Source organism: Pempheris klunzingeri, chromosome 14 (genome assembly GCF_042242105.1).
Source record: "Pempheris klunzingeri isolate RE-2024b chromosome 14, fPemKlu1.hap1, whole genome shotgun sequence".
Lineage (NCBI taxonomy): Eukaryota > Metazoa > Chordata > Actinopteri > Acropomatiformes > Pempheridae > Pempheris > Pempheris klunzingeri.
The window spans coordinates 23,449,046-23,464,575 of record NC_092025.1 but is presented as its reverse complement, the minus strand read 5'-3'; the positions used below and the strand labels follow the sequence as shown (position 1 = coordinate 23,464,575).

The window sequence follows — 15,530 nt, the reverse complement described above, 5'->3', positions numbered from 1 at the left end:
AACTGTACGTATTTCATTATGAGAGATAAAATGCAGCTGCGCCAAATTTCATTCACTTATTCTGGTAATTAGCGCTACTTTAGTCTTGTACAAGCAGAAACATAAGAAACAGTGAGATTTTGAGGACTGACATGGCTGCTCTGGGTCTACTGGTAAATTCGGCATGCAGCTGGTCATCTAAATTGCTCTACATTTTATCTAAATGTCACCTGTTAGCCACCTCGCCGCCAGCAGGTCACATTATCAAGTTAACGTTAGCTATCGACCAATATAGGTGTGATTATCCTAAAATACGTGGATGTTTGGTATATCTGGATAACGCCGAATGAAAAAACGGCCCCTAATCAGTCAGTTAAGGTAATATAACATGTTTAAATAGAAATAAATGTTTGACAATATTCACTTTAATATCAAACTATTAGTAATATGAACGGAGTTTCACCTCGTGTTCTCACCGCTGTTTCCACATGCAGCCCGCTAAGCCACTCACCTTTGCTTCCTTTTAAGAGTCTTTATAATGTTTTTCACCGGCTGAAGAACTAACTTGTACTGCAAATTAACTGATGTGAACCAACTACGACTGTAATAATGTATTTGAATGTCATTATCGCGTGTTTGTTTACCTTTAGTTAACCCAGGAAGAGGAAACGGGCTCTTCTTCTTCTTCTACGGTTCTATTTCCTCACCGTGTCCACTGTAAACAATAGTCACTGCGCCACCTACTGAGTGAGAGAGATAATAACTCCTGCAACATAAGATGTACTTCAGGTTTTGTAGGATTAAACATTATTATTATATAATTTATCATAGAATTATAGAATTATTACAAACATCTAAGTGTTTGGGTGAAGCTTGTTTTTTGCATGAGACTGCAACTAATTATTATTTTGATTCTAGATTAATTTTATGATTATTTTCTCCATTAATAAATTGATTGGCTTGTAAAATGTGGTCACAAGTTCTTAGTTTCTCTCTTTTTGAAATGATCTTTTATCATATAATAAAAGTCTGACTATGACAAATTGGCAACAAATGACAGACGGATTACAGACTGAGCAGAGGGTCATGGGAATAAAATATAAAATAAATATAAAAGTATTTGTTTGTTTCCTAGGCTTGTTTGGTTTGCATACATTTCAATATTTTGGAATATTTTTGATATTCTGTAACCTCTTTTATGAAGACTAATAGCAGTGGTCTGGGATTAATAAATCTACATCTGTGGATAAATGGTTTAACCATAATAATCCAAAGAGTCCAAAGTGACGCCTCTAAAATGTTTGTTTTGTACAAACCTCAAAATCATTGTTAAATCAGTGTTGTGGAGTTAAAACACAATGTTTCCCTCTGAAATGTGGAGGAGGAGAATCAGAAAGTGACCTCAAATTTAAATCTGAAGGGTGACAAGATGATTAAATACACTGGCTGCCAACTCTCACTCTTTTGGCACTCTACTGTTAATAAACTTCCTGGTTTGGATCAAATTATCTGAGAGCTTGAAGTAGAAAAGCAACTGTGAATTCCAAAACCCAGTGAAAACACATTAGGTTGATGTTATATATTACAGTTATTGCACCTGTATGATGCACGAAAAGTGGATTAACACCAACATGTGTAAACACTATGTTCATGTGAAGATGTTTTTTGTAGAGATCCACTCAGCCTCATATTATTGACGTTTTTATATCAAGTAAATGTATTTATAGAACCGCGTGGACCAAATTACATCTGTGCTTGCTTTAACTGTCCACCGACCAATAATCTACTCGTGTAAGATTAGAGCGACTCTGGAAGTGGGTTAATGCTGCAGGGCTGTCAGGTGAGCGACCTTCGCTTCACAGGTTATTAACCTGCCGTCACAGAGGAGAGCGATCCAGGCTAATTCCTCCTCTCAGCCGCGCTGCAGTGGAGACCTCCTGTGTTTCTCCTCGGTACACCCGGCCTAGAGGAGGCCTGAGTAACACAAAGTAAGAGCCTGCTCTCTTCCCCTGAAGAGGACGACCTGTCCAGGCAGAACTGATTTATTATAAGGCCAAAACAATAAACAGAACATCTGATGAAAACATCAACCAACTTTTCCTCACTGGAGAAAAGAAACTGAAAGAAAACACACACTCCATAATTCATTCAATTCAAAGAACTTTATTTATCTGTTAGGAACTTCATGTGTGCAGAACATCAGTTTACATACACACCAGCAGCAGGTAAATAAAGCTGGCTGAGAACAACACTAAAAAAAGTAGGTAATAACATTAAAAGAGTGATTTGCGGACAAGAAAGCAAGTGCAAAAGAAAGTGTTAAAAATGTATTTATATACAGTCTATATATATATATATATAAAGAAAAAGGCTTCTCACCCCGACATCTACCTGCAACTGCTTTTAGTCTACATTTACAATAACAACATTAGAGAGGAGTTAATCCTAATTCATCCTGAAAAAAAAACAACACAAGGTGGCACAGCAGGGTCCATTTTAAAGCAGCCGCCATCAGAGCTTCAGCCAATCAGCAGCCACCACCTGACATTAAAACACACACACACACACACACACACACCTCTGTCCTGCTCTTTGGGTCACTGAAGTCTGGCTGCTCTGCAGTTTCGGAGGTATCAGCCGCCTTTCGTCCTGTTTCACCGTCACCATCTAAACATCCTCCAACTCCAAAGAGAGCGTTTTTGTGTTTGTAATTGGCGCTGACAGTCCCCTTGTGACATCATAAGGGGAGGTAAATCTAAACGGAGCGTTTTCACACACATTCACTGAAAGGTGGAGCAGGAGTTCGCTGTTCTCTGGGCACACTGGTGCACGGTTCATGGTTAACACAACAATCTGATTTGATTGGGGCAGCAGTTTTGTTGTTGGGACAAAAAAATTGTGATTTGTCTTTTCTGTCCCTCGCTCCTTCTTTCCAGATCGATGTCTCCTGCATTGGTTCACCTTCCTCAGATCTAGCAACAGTAAAACAACCTGCATCAACAGAACACAAAGTACGTGGCCGACTATAGGGAGTAATAAGACTGAAGGTGTAGGACAGAAAACCGTCTACATCAAGTCAATCAGGATCTTAGAATCATCTCTGGCTTGTGATGCAAACTTTAGAGTTCAGTTTTACTTGAGTGTGATTCAGCTGCAGCCTCGTATCATCGCACCATCCCGTCTAAAAGCAGGTATCTGCAGGAGAAGTAGGGACTGTAATCCTTTAAGAGGATCACGTCTGAGATCCAGGGGGAAGGGATAAAGGATCCACTAGCTGTCTATAGTAGCCTGCATATGGCCTTCCTGTCATTCTGACAGAGCGAACATGTGTTCGTTTGAAATGTGCTGAGCTTCAGCCGCTTTTCACGAAGACTTTTACGGAGCATAAACAGTGATGGGGGCCGAGGCTGTGTGTGATTGTTGGAGTCATTTTCTACATGTATCCTGAGTCTGAGGACAGCTGAGAGGAGGAGGAGTGAAGGTAAGTCTTCTGTGATAGTGTCACACAATAGAAAAAAAAGAAATCTCTGGGGAATCTGTGACAGTTTTAAAGGACTGTGCTGCACAAAACGTTTCTCTTTGTACGAATGTAAAAATACCTCAAAAGTAGTTTGATTTTTTTTGAGTAAATTTAAGTGTTTGTTGGGAAGCAAACTACAGTGACATTATTTCTACACTGTATATTTGGTCAAAAGAAGAAGAAGAAGAGAAGAAAAGAAGAAGAGGTGTAACCATCACAGTGTGTGTGTGTGTGTGTGTGTGTGTGTGTGTGTGTGTGTGTGTGTGTGTGTGTGTGTGTGTGTCTCTTACACACACACACACACACACACTTTACCTCTATGTCAAATTTGTGACCCCCCAAAGGTGGGAACATGTTTGTGGACCGACCAACCAACAGAACGAGCAGCTTTAAAATGAACTCTAAACTCCAAACAACCATTTGATCCTGAGAAAAAGTTACTGGATTCAATTCTGACATGATGATTTTTCAAAAACAAAAAATATGAACTATTATTTACAGGCTTCTTTATTTAAATTTCACCTAGAAGACCTAGAAGTGCTTCATGATAATAGAATATGTTCATGTTAAACACACACACACACAGTGAGAAAACCATCCTCCGTCCCTTCCAGGCAGCCATGACCGTCCTGGAGGTGACCTGCAGCCTGATTGGCTGGTTCTGTCTCTACCTGTTCTTCTCCTGCACCTTCGCTCAGCGGGGGCCCGAGTGGAACTGTCGGCTGGTCACTCTGTCCCACGGGGTCCTCATAGTGCTGCTGACAGCGTACGTCGTCTTCATAGACGGACCCTGGCCCCTCACACATGCAGGTCAGTGCTACTAATCCATGAGAAACATGCACACAAACTGTTTAAGGTGACTTGACTTTAAGTCTAGAAATGCAGCCTGAAATACATGTTGCTGAAATCTGTTAGAGACGTAGACAGATTAGAATTATTCTGTGTCTCCTTTGCTGTAAATGACTTAACCGTAGCTAAATTCATCTTTTAAAGTACTAAATACTTTATACTTCTACTCTGCTAATATAATATATATATATAAATATATATATATATAATATAAATATTATATATAAATATAATCAACTAAAAAATTATTATTAACCCTTTCATGCATGAATTATGATACCCTATGATAAGTGTTTTTATTCATCTATAGGCATGAAAAACACGATTTTTTTTTTTTAACCCAAATTTTATGAAGATATTTTTACATGTCCAGTAGTTGAAATATAGCTACTGATGTACAATGTGATTAATCATGATTCCCTCCCAATATAAAATCAATACTTGCAAAATTTAGCAACTGCATGACTCCTTAGATGTTTCTTAATGTCCCCATATTTTTCTTACCTGCAAAGGTTTCTTTTTATGGAAGGTTTGAACAGAAGAAAATGAGCAAATTCCTTGCAGCAGCTTCACTGTAGTGGCTGATGTGCAACTATGTCATCAAAACTCATGCATATACAAGAAAACAGCTTTTGAAGAGCTGCACACTGCAGTGACCTCTGTGCATGAAAGGGTTAATGAATCCTGCCACAGTTTCTAGCTTCAGGGTTACGTTCCAGCGTATGTGACCCACCAAATAGCAGTAGAGTTCATCCCATCATGCCTCTGTCCCGGCTGGGTGGGTGAACGGTGCGTACCACAGTGGTTTACTGCCCTATTGCCTAAAAAGGTGCAATACAAAGAGTAATAGCTGACCGTATTTTTGGCCTGTCAACAGTTTTATAGACATTTCTTTTACAACAGAGGTCTTTGATAAACTGGAGCAGCAGCTCTGTGTCCAGGCTTGATTTAGGTTTGCAGCACTGTGTTTGGTGACTGAAGTCTGTCTGCAGTCCTGTTTTAGCGTGTTCTTATGTCTGAATCCACTACACAGCTAGCACCACGGGCATTTTAATGAAAATGAGCTTTGTAATCTCAAGCTCCTGTAGTTTTTCATTACATAAGGTTGGTGGCACAAAGCAGACGCTCAGTGTCACTGCCTGACCCTGCTCCCATCCGTCTCCAGGTACAGAGAACACCGAGCTCCAGACCTTGGCCCTGACCATCTGCCTCGGCTACTTCATCTTCGACATGTGCTGGTGTGTATGCAACCGCACTGAGGGTCCTGTGATGATGGCGCACCACGTCGCCAGCATCATGAGCATCCTGCTGGCTCTGCTCATGGGAGTGTCGGGCTGCGAGACCTGTGGGGTCATCTTCGGCAGCGAGCTCACCAACCCCCTGCTCCAGACCCGCTGGTTCCTGCGCCAGCTGGGCCTGTACGACAGCCTGCTGGGCGACGCCGTGGACCTGCTTTTTATCTTATTGTTCGCCACAGTGCGCGTGGGAGTCGGCACGGTGATGTTTTACTGTGAGCTCACCTCGCCCAGGACCACGCTGATAATGAAGCTCGGCGGCGTGGTCATGTACGGACTGGCCTGGGTGTTCATGGTGGACATAGCTAGATTTGGCTACAAGAAGAGTAGGGCTAAGTACAAAAGGTGGCTGGAGAACCACAAGCTCAAAGAAATTGATTCACAAAAACTGGACGGACTTTCAGACAAGACTGAGTGAAGGAGTTCGGCTGACAGAGAGTTTAAGGCCTCCAGAGCTCCTGTGCTGCATCTATGTGTACATATGCCAGCTTACATAGGACTGCTTCATGAGTGGGTGGAGATATGACACAGTTATACACACAGTTACTCTGCAGGGAAAATGTTTCAACAGCCAGAGACACGACGGGGCGTTCACTGCAGATAAGGCAGCTGCTTCCAGTACCCCAGATAGTTTGACCAAAAAGAACTGGCCGAGGAGGAAAAGTCATTTTAAAGGAGTAATTAAAACCCATAAGAGCCCACAGACCTTTTAAATAGTCTACTAAACTTCCTGGTGCAGTCATGTGACCCAGTCAGCCTGATTAACACCTGTGACACAACCAGCTGATTTTAAACTGCTTGGTTTTGTTATTAAAAGATGAGTTTCTAACAATTTAACACTTCTAATTCTAATTTAACATCCCAGGTCTTGGACAGTCGGGGCAGGATCTCAAAAATAAGTTCAGAAATGTGATCCTTGTGGTCCGTTTAGTCTGTTTTATATCCCCCAGAGTTTTACTTAAAGGAGAAAAAGGGTTCTTATGGGTTAAATATTACGTTTCCATAAAGTGGATGGACGCCTGAGAGACAGATAAATTAAAAAAGACTTTCTAGTTTGGGTCAAACCTCCAAGAATACTGCAGCCTACATCTCCCACAATGCAACTTGATATAGCTTTTCAATAGATACATAGTAGAAGCAAATATCTCTCTTAGCAGTACTACGAAGTAATAGATTTGGTATTTAGTATAGACTGGAGACACAGACACGATGTCTAACAGTGGACCTTCTTTACAGACGACATTTTGACACGGCAGGAAAATCACAGGTGTAAAAAAATAATCAAAAGAACGACGGCTGGACTTCATGTAGCTGCTTCAGTTTTAAGACGCTGTTGTCGTCATGAGTTAACACCTGCTGCTACAAGTAGAAATGTCTGCTGTGAAAAAGGTTTTCCTGATGATACACTGGATACAGTGGCAGTGATTCACTCTCGTTCCAAACGTAGCACCGTTGCCTCAACACTTCGTAGGATGCCTCAAATGCTTTGCATCTAGAAAAACGACAATGTGTCAAACTGCTTCTCTCTCTTTTTTTTTTTAGTCCCATCTACCAAGTGTGCTTTGTAAAGTGATCTGGTTTTCTATTATGCTTTGGAAGTTCAGCTTACTTATTTGTCTGTGTAGTTAGAAGTGTAGCCTACTTGTGGCCTGACTGTATTTATAAGCAGTGTGTGATCAAGGCGCTCCCACACTGTATTAACTCCAGATCTGCTATAGTCGTCCTTTCTTGTAGACATCAGCCATATTTCTAACTTCACCTCAAGCCACCGAACCTGTGTTCATTTATATTTTACAGTAACGTGTTTTCAGCCGCAGCAGAATCATCTCTTGCAAACTGAAATGTGAATTAACATTTTAAAGAAAGAGGCAAGATAGTTCATATGTCAGAATAAAGCTTTTGTTTTGAGAAGGTTTTGTATTAAAAATAATAGAAGTAACTGTGAGTAAGTGTTGCAGTGTGTTACTTAAATGGTCGGCAACTAAAGCACCAAATGTGTTTTAATCCGCAGCAGAAAATAGTCCTTTATGTGTACAGAGCCTTGCTGTCTTAGGTGGAATCACTGAACCTTTTTAAAAGTAAATATTTGTGACAGTTTACTGTACATGCTCAGTGGGGGTTGAATGCACAGACAGGGTTTAAGTTGGGAAACACCAACATGTTGTTGGTTGTGTTTTGTTTTCATGGGATTTGTTAAAATATAAACACATTTAGGATAAAACACAGTTTCATCCGACTGAAGAAAGACGTCTTTGATTCAACGCCAGGATTTCTGCAGGCTCACAAAGTTAATTTCATTTTTAATACATGTTTTTTACACCAAATAGAATGAAATTTAATACCTGTGTCATGACCTAAATATCAAAGTATTAAATATTAAAGTATGACAGAAAACCAGTAGGGACAATATGCAGTAAAGTTATTTATAATCGCTTTTATAATAATTTTGTGTTTTCCAAAAATATATAACAATACTTTTATATGTCTAATTAATTAAAATGACTCCACATGGACCTGGATAAGCCGTAGAAAATGGATGGATTCACCAATTAAAAATCGTGAATTCACTTAATTTAATTTTAGCTTTTGCTAATCCACCGTCCCACTTTTAATTCAAACATATGTCTGTTAACGCCTCTCTTTTCAGTCTTTCCCTTCTTTCTTACAGCAGCGGATCAGAAACGGGGCCATTCGTGCTCTAAACAAAGTCAGCAGACACGTTAATAACGGGGTTAATACCGATAATATAATAAAATATAACATTTTGAACAGAACATTTCTAAGACAGATTAATGCTGCATGGATATTTTACCCACTTTTTAAGTAGCTTGTGTTAAAACATTACATGATTGCATGATGTAAAAAAACAAAACAAAACAAAACGGCACACACAATCTTTGATATACAGTCATAATTGTACATTATATTTCTTTACACTGAAAATGGTCCTTAACAATTCTTTCTGTCTATATATTCTCTTCAGGTTTGCTTTTGCTCTTTAATGTTTCGTCCAAAAACCGAAGCTGTACGTAATAACTGTGTCATCTGTGCAGTCTTGTGGCCCTGTGAATATTTTTGCGTCTTCTCGGTCCAACCATTAAAGTGAAGAGCAGAGATCTGATGAGTGAGTCTTTGCAGCTTGTACCTAAAGGGATGCATAAGGCAAAGAGCTGGAGAGACCGAACATGAAGGTGTGAACAAGCTGGAGAAGTAGCCAGAAACTAGAATAACTCACAATAACAGCACAGATTAGAAAACCCCCTCACTGTGCACGCTATCACAGGGGCCAGTGGAAGTCTGAATGTACAGAGCTTAACAAATGTATCAGACCTCCACCCAGTGGAAGGTGTTTGCCTCCCCTGCCCTAAATTAACAGTATTACTGATTACCTAAATATCTTTTTAGTTCCTGTGATGGTTAACCCTCCAGTATGTGCAGCTCTTTAATCAGAATGATGGATTTGAAATGATATAAAAGGAATCTGGAGTAGTGGAACTGATGGACTGGACAAGTCAGAGTCCAGACTTGAATCCTATCGAACAGATCTGGGATTTATTGGATTAAAAAATAGATCACACACTAATTTAATCCGAAACAAGTCTGTAAGAACAGCTGGGAACTATTTGGAGCAAACTAGATATTAAGATTTCTGGTTAAAATATGTGAATAAGGACTATTTAGTTGTTCCAGTTTGTTATTTGCCTAATAAATAATAATACAATGTTTAATTTGAAACAAGTTTTTGACAGATTTCTAAAATATTTGTGTTTTCTCCTTTTTATGACAGCTGGTCTGATTCATTTGTTAAGCTCTGTATATTAAAAACAAATGACACAAGTTCAAATTCAATGAATTCTCATGTACACACACACACACACTCTGAAAAAGGCTTGTAGCATCTATTTCTTGGTGCACTGTGCTCTTACATGTGTGCAGGATCAGTAAAAACAGCAGCTACACACCCACCATGTGAATAAATCCTTTTTTGAATGCTGCCAACAGAGAGGAGACGTCTGTGTGCATTCATGAGTAAGCAGTGGTGATATCTGGTTAAACAAGTAGGAAGTAAAGAACATTTGAACGATGTGGATTATTTGAATCTTCTGTCTGTTCATCCTTTTGTTCATCTCTTGGCTGACATGCGGTGAACTAACAGCGTCGAGTCGATTGGTGCAGTGATCTGGTTCTAGGTTTTTTGTTTGCTATATCATGCTACATTCAAGTGCTATAGGACATTTCAAATGGTTGACTTTAAAGTCCGCTGCTAAACAGCATTTCATTGTTATGTTACTACATTCAAACCAAGAAGACGAGCAGTAAACAAACAGTACTTGAACTGTCTTTAGCTTTGCAAATAGGACAAGTGTGTGTTGGAAAGCTGTGGCCAGTCCCCGAATAAATGATCTAAGCGCTACATGTGAGTGGTATTACTCATGTGCCTGAAGGAATACTGAACGAAATTTGCACCTCAGCATCGCTCTCTTGATTGTGCACTGGGTTTAGTAAGGGTGTGATTAGCCTAGCTTAGCATACAGACTGGAAGTAAAGGGAAAAAGCTAGCCTGGCTCTGCTCAGGGTTCAAAAACACACACCTTCAAACACGCCTCTAAAGAGAAATAACTACAATAATATGAACAGAAACGGAAGAGAACAAAGCGATTGGTGGTTTCAGTGGCAGTTTCTTAACACAGCTTATCTATCCATGTCTCCAGCTGCAGCATGGCGGCTGTAAAAGATCGCAGGTTTGGTCTCTGTGAGCAGCTTTTCAGCGTCATGGTGAGGTTTTGGTACCAGATTTGGTACCATCATGCCTGTACAGACACGGCACCCAGCTGCTGTGTTTGTGTGTGAATAAAACAGGGTGCAACGTGTTCACTCGTGAACTTTAGAGGCAGCTAACTGCTCCTCCTCTATTCCAGCTTTACGCTAAGCTTGGCCAAAGGCGTTGCAACATACTCACGGCATCTTGTACCATTTCTGTCGATGCTGCCAAATTTAAAAACCATAATCAGTGAGGTGAGAGGAAATTCTGGCATCTAGCAGTTGCTTTTCAATGCGGTTGCAAAATAAAGAAGTCAATCTTTAAGCGTGTTTGTGGCATGCTGGGTTAAATATGTACAGTAGAGGTTATCACTTATTTCTTTTGTGTCAAGCTCACAGCAGGAAGTCCTGAACAAGACAGTCGACTTGATCCTCCATCATTCTGGTCGCTGTCTCAGTCTTCATGTCTCTGCATGTCTTAATTCTTCTCTGCAGTACATCTGTGCCGCTTCATATCTCCAGTGTTTACGATAATTTATGCAGTTGATTATTATTATAATAGCAAAATGAGCTGAACTGTCCTCAGGTGATTCCACGATGTCTCTCCTCAGAAGGATTTTGAGTTTATGGTGGAAAGTTCCTCATAATCGTGAGAACGTCTGCCGCTGATCGTCACACACGCCTGAAGTGGGACGTCAGACGTAAAGTCTTCATTACTGGGGCGACACCGGAGTTAAAGGGTCGAGGATTCATCCAGAAGAAAGTCATCATGGAGTAACGTGAAACTGACACGGACGAGGGGAGCAGGAGGTCTTTCATCACTGGATCCCATCTGAAAAATACCACACAGTGTTTGAGATTCGCTGTAAATGTGCAAAATAAAAAGGCACAAAAGCGACAGAGAGAAGTGAAACACACCGTTGTTGTCGTCTGAGTCAGTAGCCGGGTCACTGTGGGTCTGTCGCAGCTCGTTGTACTTCACCTCCACCTCCTGGAAGCAGATCGTCACAATGAGACGAAGGCAAATACACAGCGAGACCGACAAAGGGTCCACAAACATGAAGGAATCAGGAGGATTAACGTGCTGCCGCAGCTTTAGTCAGTTTATTACTGTGAAACCAGAGGCTGTAGAGTCTGTATGTAAGAAGAGATACGAGTCTGAACAGTGAAGTCGATGCTGAGGAGCCTTAAAGCTGCATTCTCTCTAATGTCCAGCAGGGGGCGACTCCACTGGCTCCAAACAGAAGTCTGATTGGATGGAAGTCAATGAGGAAATGAGCCGACTTCTCTCCTGATTTATCAGCTCAGTGAACAGTTTCTGCTCTCAGTCTCTAGTTTACAGTCTTCTTCAGCACAGCAGGATGTTCATTTAGTCAATTATGAAACCATTTAGAGGGAAAATACATGATAAAGCAGAATATTCTTAATGAAAGACACCTCTGGTTTCAAACTTGTGATGGACGTGATGTCGGCTACGTCCACTTCTTATATACAGTCTACGGTCACATGCTTACACTTCACCCCAATAGTGGAAACAGTTAAGTTTATACTCCACGTGTGTCTGCTGGTTAATACTACTGTAGGTTTTCACTTTTTAGTTCAACCTACTATAGTTAAAGTTATTTAGGAGTCAAATCCAGCTAAAACTATCTTATTGACACATTTGAAGTTTATTGTAAAGTTTTTACTTCTTGGAAATATAATCGGTCTTTTCTCAGGATTCCTGGGATTCAAGTTGCAGACAATAAATCCCTCATTTAGTGAAGCTGTCCTTTTTTTCCTTGTTAGATCATTTGTTCTTTTCAAAAACTCCCTTTAAACTTCACCAACTTTAAGGTGGAAACATAATACAGAATCTTTTTTCCCCCACGTGGTTAAACAGCCTTATGATGCTCGTCTTGATCAAAAGACTAAACTACAGTTATAAAAAAGACACTGGACTGGATTTTGATGAGGATTACCAAAAAAAACACTAGAATCACAACCAGCAAACCCCAGAAACATCCGTTCTGTGCGTACTGTGCATGCTCTGAACATACTGTGGTGTAGCAGGCGACCAGCTGAGGTACCTTCAGATACTGCAGGTCGGCCTGCAGGAGGCGCAGGTGGGTCATGAGCTGCCTGCTGAGGTTGGGGCCGCTGCCGCCGCCAGTCTGCGAGGAGGACGACAGCAGTTTCCTCATGTCGATCCCCACGTCGGCTCCCACTCCCCCATCGTCATCAGTGCTGCTCTCCTCAGAGCCCCCACCGAAATCCAGAACCACAAAACCGCCTGGATGGAGAATCATAGATTGACTCACTGACTGAATAAAAGATTTGTAAAACATGGTCATTAGTGCCTAAGTTTCCTAAAGCAAAACAAGTGTTTAATCCATCAACACAGAAGTTTCCAGTCTTCCTGCTAAGTTAAGCCAACCGGCTGCAGCCTTATATTCAACAGACAGATAATGAGCCTGGTGTCAATATTCTGTCTATAAACACAGCTCCCTGAATGTCGGATTATTCCTTTAATCCGTCATCATAGCAGGCAAAGATCCAGATGGAAACATTTCTACTGATGCCCTCACCGTTGCGTTCAGCTGCCTCAGACAGCCCCGTGTGTCCTGAGGGAAGCGGAGCGTCGTCTTTCTGCGAGCTTGCAGACGCTCGGCTCTCGTCACATGCAACAGAGGGCCCCTCGGGGCTCCCCGGCAGAGAGGCGCTCAGCGGACACCCGGGGGCCCCACTCTGCCTGTTCTCCTCCGTCTCCTCCTCTGCCTCTCTGCTTAGCATGTAGGTGAAGAGAGCCTGCTTCAGCATGGCCACTAGGACAGAGAAAGACGAGTCATTTCCTGAGGTAAATGTGATCTGACTGGTTTTTACTCTGCAGGACACCACCAGAGGGAAGTGAGGAGAATATGTGGTAAGATTTGGGTGAACTGATCCTTTAACTTACATGTGCTGAGGGCCTCTTCACCTTTGGAGGGGGGCACGCTGAATGAGTTGTGCTCTCTGTGTTCAATGGCGATGCCCTGACGAGAGCCCTCCTGCAGGAAGGGCAGAGTGTCCGCCAGCCGCCCGTCCAGGAAAGCCTCTAGTTCTGCTTCGTCCACCTCTTCGTCGTCCTCCTCTTCCTCCGGTCTGTCCGCCACGCCCAGGTCCTCTTCCTCGTCTTCGGATTTCATGCCATCGAACGGGTTGATGGTCGGTGGAGACTGAATGTCTGGAGAAGAGGCGGCGTCTTTATCTGGAATACACAGATTCAAAGGGTCAGACTGAAGAATAACATTTACAGAAAATATATTTCAAGTGTAGTTTTTTGAAATAAATGAAGGTACAGTGTATTAATGATCAATTTAATTTAACATATTCATACAATTTCAATCAGATTGTTCACTTAACTGACCATTTAGTCCATAAACAGACAAACAGAAGAACACATAGTTTGTGCAGTCAAGGTGTTTATTCAAACAAAACCCAAAGATGTTCAATTTAAGATGATATAAGAATAGACCGACAGAATTATGAAGCTGGAGCCGGTGGATAATGACCATTTTTGATTGATAAAGGACTTAAATCTTTTAGAATTGTTGACAGTGATTAGTAAAGTAAATGTTTCAACACTTACCTGAAGAATCGATGCTTCCGCTTGACGCTCCGTTAGGATCTTTGCTCGTCTTGGGCATCCCACGATTGATGATCTCAATAGCATCTCGCTCAGCTCTGAAATACACTCAGTTTAGACACAGTGAAAAGGAAATGTCACACGGTAGAACAGGACGAGGAGGCTGCGTTAGTGGACTCACTCAGACTGAGCCGGAGGTGCGTCTCTGCTGTGAGGTTTGGCCTTCATGGCGTCGGCACACTGTGTGATCAGACACTGCCACCTGGATGGACGGAGGTGAAGGAGCAGGATGAGAGCGAGGAAAGCGGAAAGACGACGACAGCGTGCGGACGTGTTTTACGGAGGGAGACTTACGTTCTCTGATCGGACACCGTCTGAGCCATCAGCTCGTAGATCTGAGCCCCGTTTTCCGACATGGACAGCACGAAGAAAGACCTTTTGTCTGATGAGGACAAAAATGCAAACAGTGAAACGCCCAACGCTCTCCAAAGTCATTACAGATTATCTAGTCAGGAGCTTGAATGGTGGTAAAAATGCCACAGCAATCTATCCAACAGTTTCTGTCAAACCCACACGGTGCCACCGGATGAAAAGTCATTTCGAAAGCATTCAGCATTTCATAAAAGAGTTCTTACGCGTTGCCACCGGACGAACCAAGACGGTGTTGAGTTTGATGATGGGGCTGAAGATGTGCTTGGTGTCGGCAGCACTGGCCAGATTCTTGCCGTGGAACTTGAGCAGCAGACGCTCGTCCTGTTTCTGCAGCAAAACCAGGATGTCCTCCAAGAGGATTGTGTAGAGCTCTGAAAGGAAGGCACGGGAGATATGAAACCATGTTGGGTGTGTGTGTGTGTGTGTGTGTGTGTGTGTGTGAGTGAGAGAGTGTGTGGGTGTGTGTGTGTGTGTGTGAGAGTGTGTGGGTGTATACTGTGTGTGTCCCTTAATATCCTGAGGAAGACTTATGATGAAACACTGATAAATTTAATTTTATTTTTTTAAGCACCACTTTATTTTTCCACACTTATACTTAACAATTAGCAGGATGAGCATACTGGTGTGTGTGTGTGTGTGTGTGTGTGTGTGTGTGTGTGTGTACCAATTCTCTTGTCCTTATTGACTTTCCAGACGAGCGGTCCCTCGTGCACCATCTTCCTCTTGGTTAGGTCCAGATTCTGCAGGAACACAAACCAGAAAACGTTCAGTAAAAACAGCTTCGTTCATGAACTCAACATCTCAGGGATGAAAACCAGTTTCCTGCCTTCAGCTCCAGGATCATGGGGTTTTCACTCTGCTTGAGAGACGAGAGGTCCAACCTCCTCTGATAGTCCTCTAGCCTCTGTTGAGAAGGAAACACAGCTCTTTAAATGCTTTTCTTTAACCCTCAGTGAAATATACTTCACAGTGACGAAAAACAAAAGCACCAGCTTGTTCTCCGCCTCCTTGACGGCCTGGTTGACGTGGTTGAGGATCTTTTTGCAACATTCTTCAGCTTTCTTCACCTTTTCCCTCTCCTCATCATCCT

At 41.9% G+C, this 15,530-nt stretch overlaps 2 protein-coding genes across 2 annotated transcripts in view; one reads left to right on the top strand and one right to left on the bottom strand.

Moving 5' to 3' along the window:
• The first annotated feature begins 4,119 nt into the window (after positions 1-4,119).
• Positions 4,120-6,061, top strand: LOC139213476 (TLC domain-containing protein 5-like). Its single transcript, XM_070844182.1, has 2 exons — positions 4,120-4,309; positions 5,514-6,061. Exons 1-2 carry the CDS (start codon positions 4,120-4,122, stop codon positions 6,059-6,061), a joined length of 738 nt encoding a protein of 245 aa, XP_070700283.1.
• A 4,998-nt stretch (positions 6,062-11,059) lies between these two features.
• The window catches only part of LOC139212852 (rho guanine nucleotide exchange factor 12-like), a 31,660-nt gene continuing 27,189 nt past the window's right edge, over positions 11,060-15,530 (bottom strand). The window contains exons 27-38 of the mRNA XM_070843405.1: positions 15,430-15,530; positions 15,267-15,344; positions 15,105-15,180; positions 14,644-14,811; positions 14,363-14,450; positions 14,190-14,270; positions 14,012-14,106; positions 13,340-13,630; positions 12,972-13,208; positions 12,474-12,676; positions 11,323-11,395; positions 11,060-11,236 (exon numbers count right to left, since the gene is read on the bottom strand). Coding sequence (XP_070699506.1) covers positions 11,223-11,236; positions 11,323-11,395; positions 12,474-12,676; positions 12,972-13,208; positions 13,340-13,630; positions 14,012-14,106; positions 14,190-14,270; positions 14,363-14,450; positions 14,644-14,811; positions 15,105-15,180; positions 15,267-15,344; positions 15,430-15,530 — 1,505 coding nt within the window. The 3' untranslated portion in view covers positions 11,060-11,222. The remainder of the gene's footprint in view (positions 11,237-11,322; positions 11,396-12,473; positions 12,677-12,971; positions 13,209-13,339; positions 13,631-14,011; positions 14,107-14,189; positions 14,271-14,362; positions 14,451-14,643; positions 14,812-15,104; positions 15,181-15,266; positions 15,345-15,429) is intronic.

Bases quoted from the DNA above. Each gene is read 5' to 3' on its own strand.
- LOC139213476 (XM_070844182.1), top strand. From the start codon at position 4,120: ATGACCGTCCTGGAGGTGACCTGCAGCCTGATTGGCTGGTTCTGTCTC. The intron at 4,310-5,513 runs GTCAGTGCTACT...ATCCGTCTCCAG, and splicing joins CTGGCCCCTCACACATGCAG to GTACAGAGAACACCGAGCTC.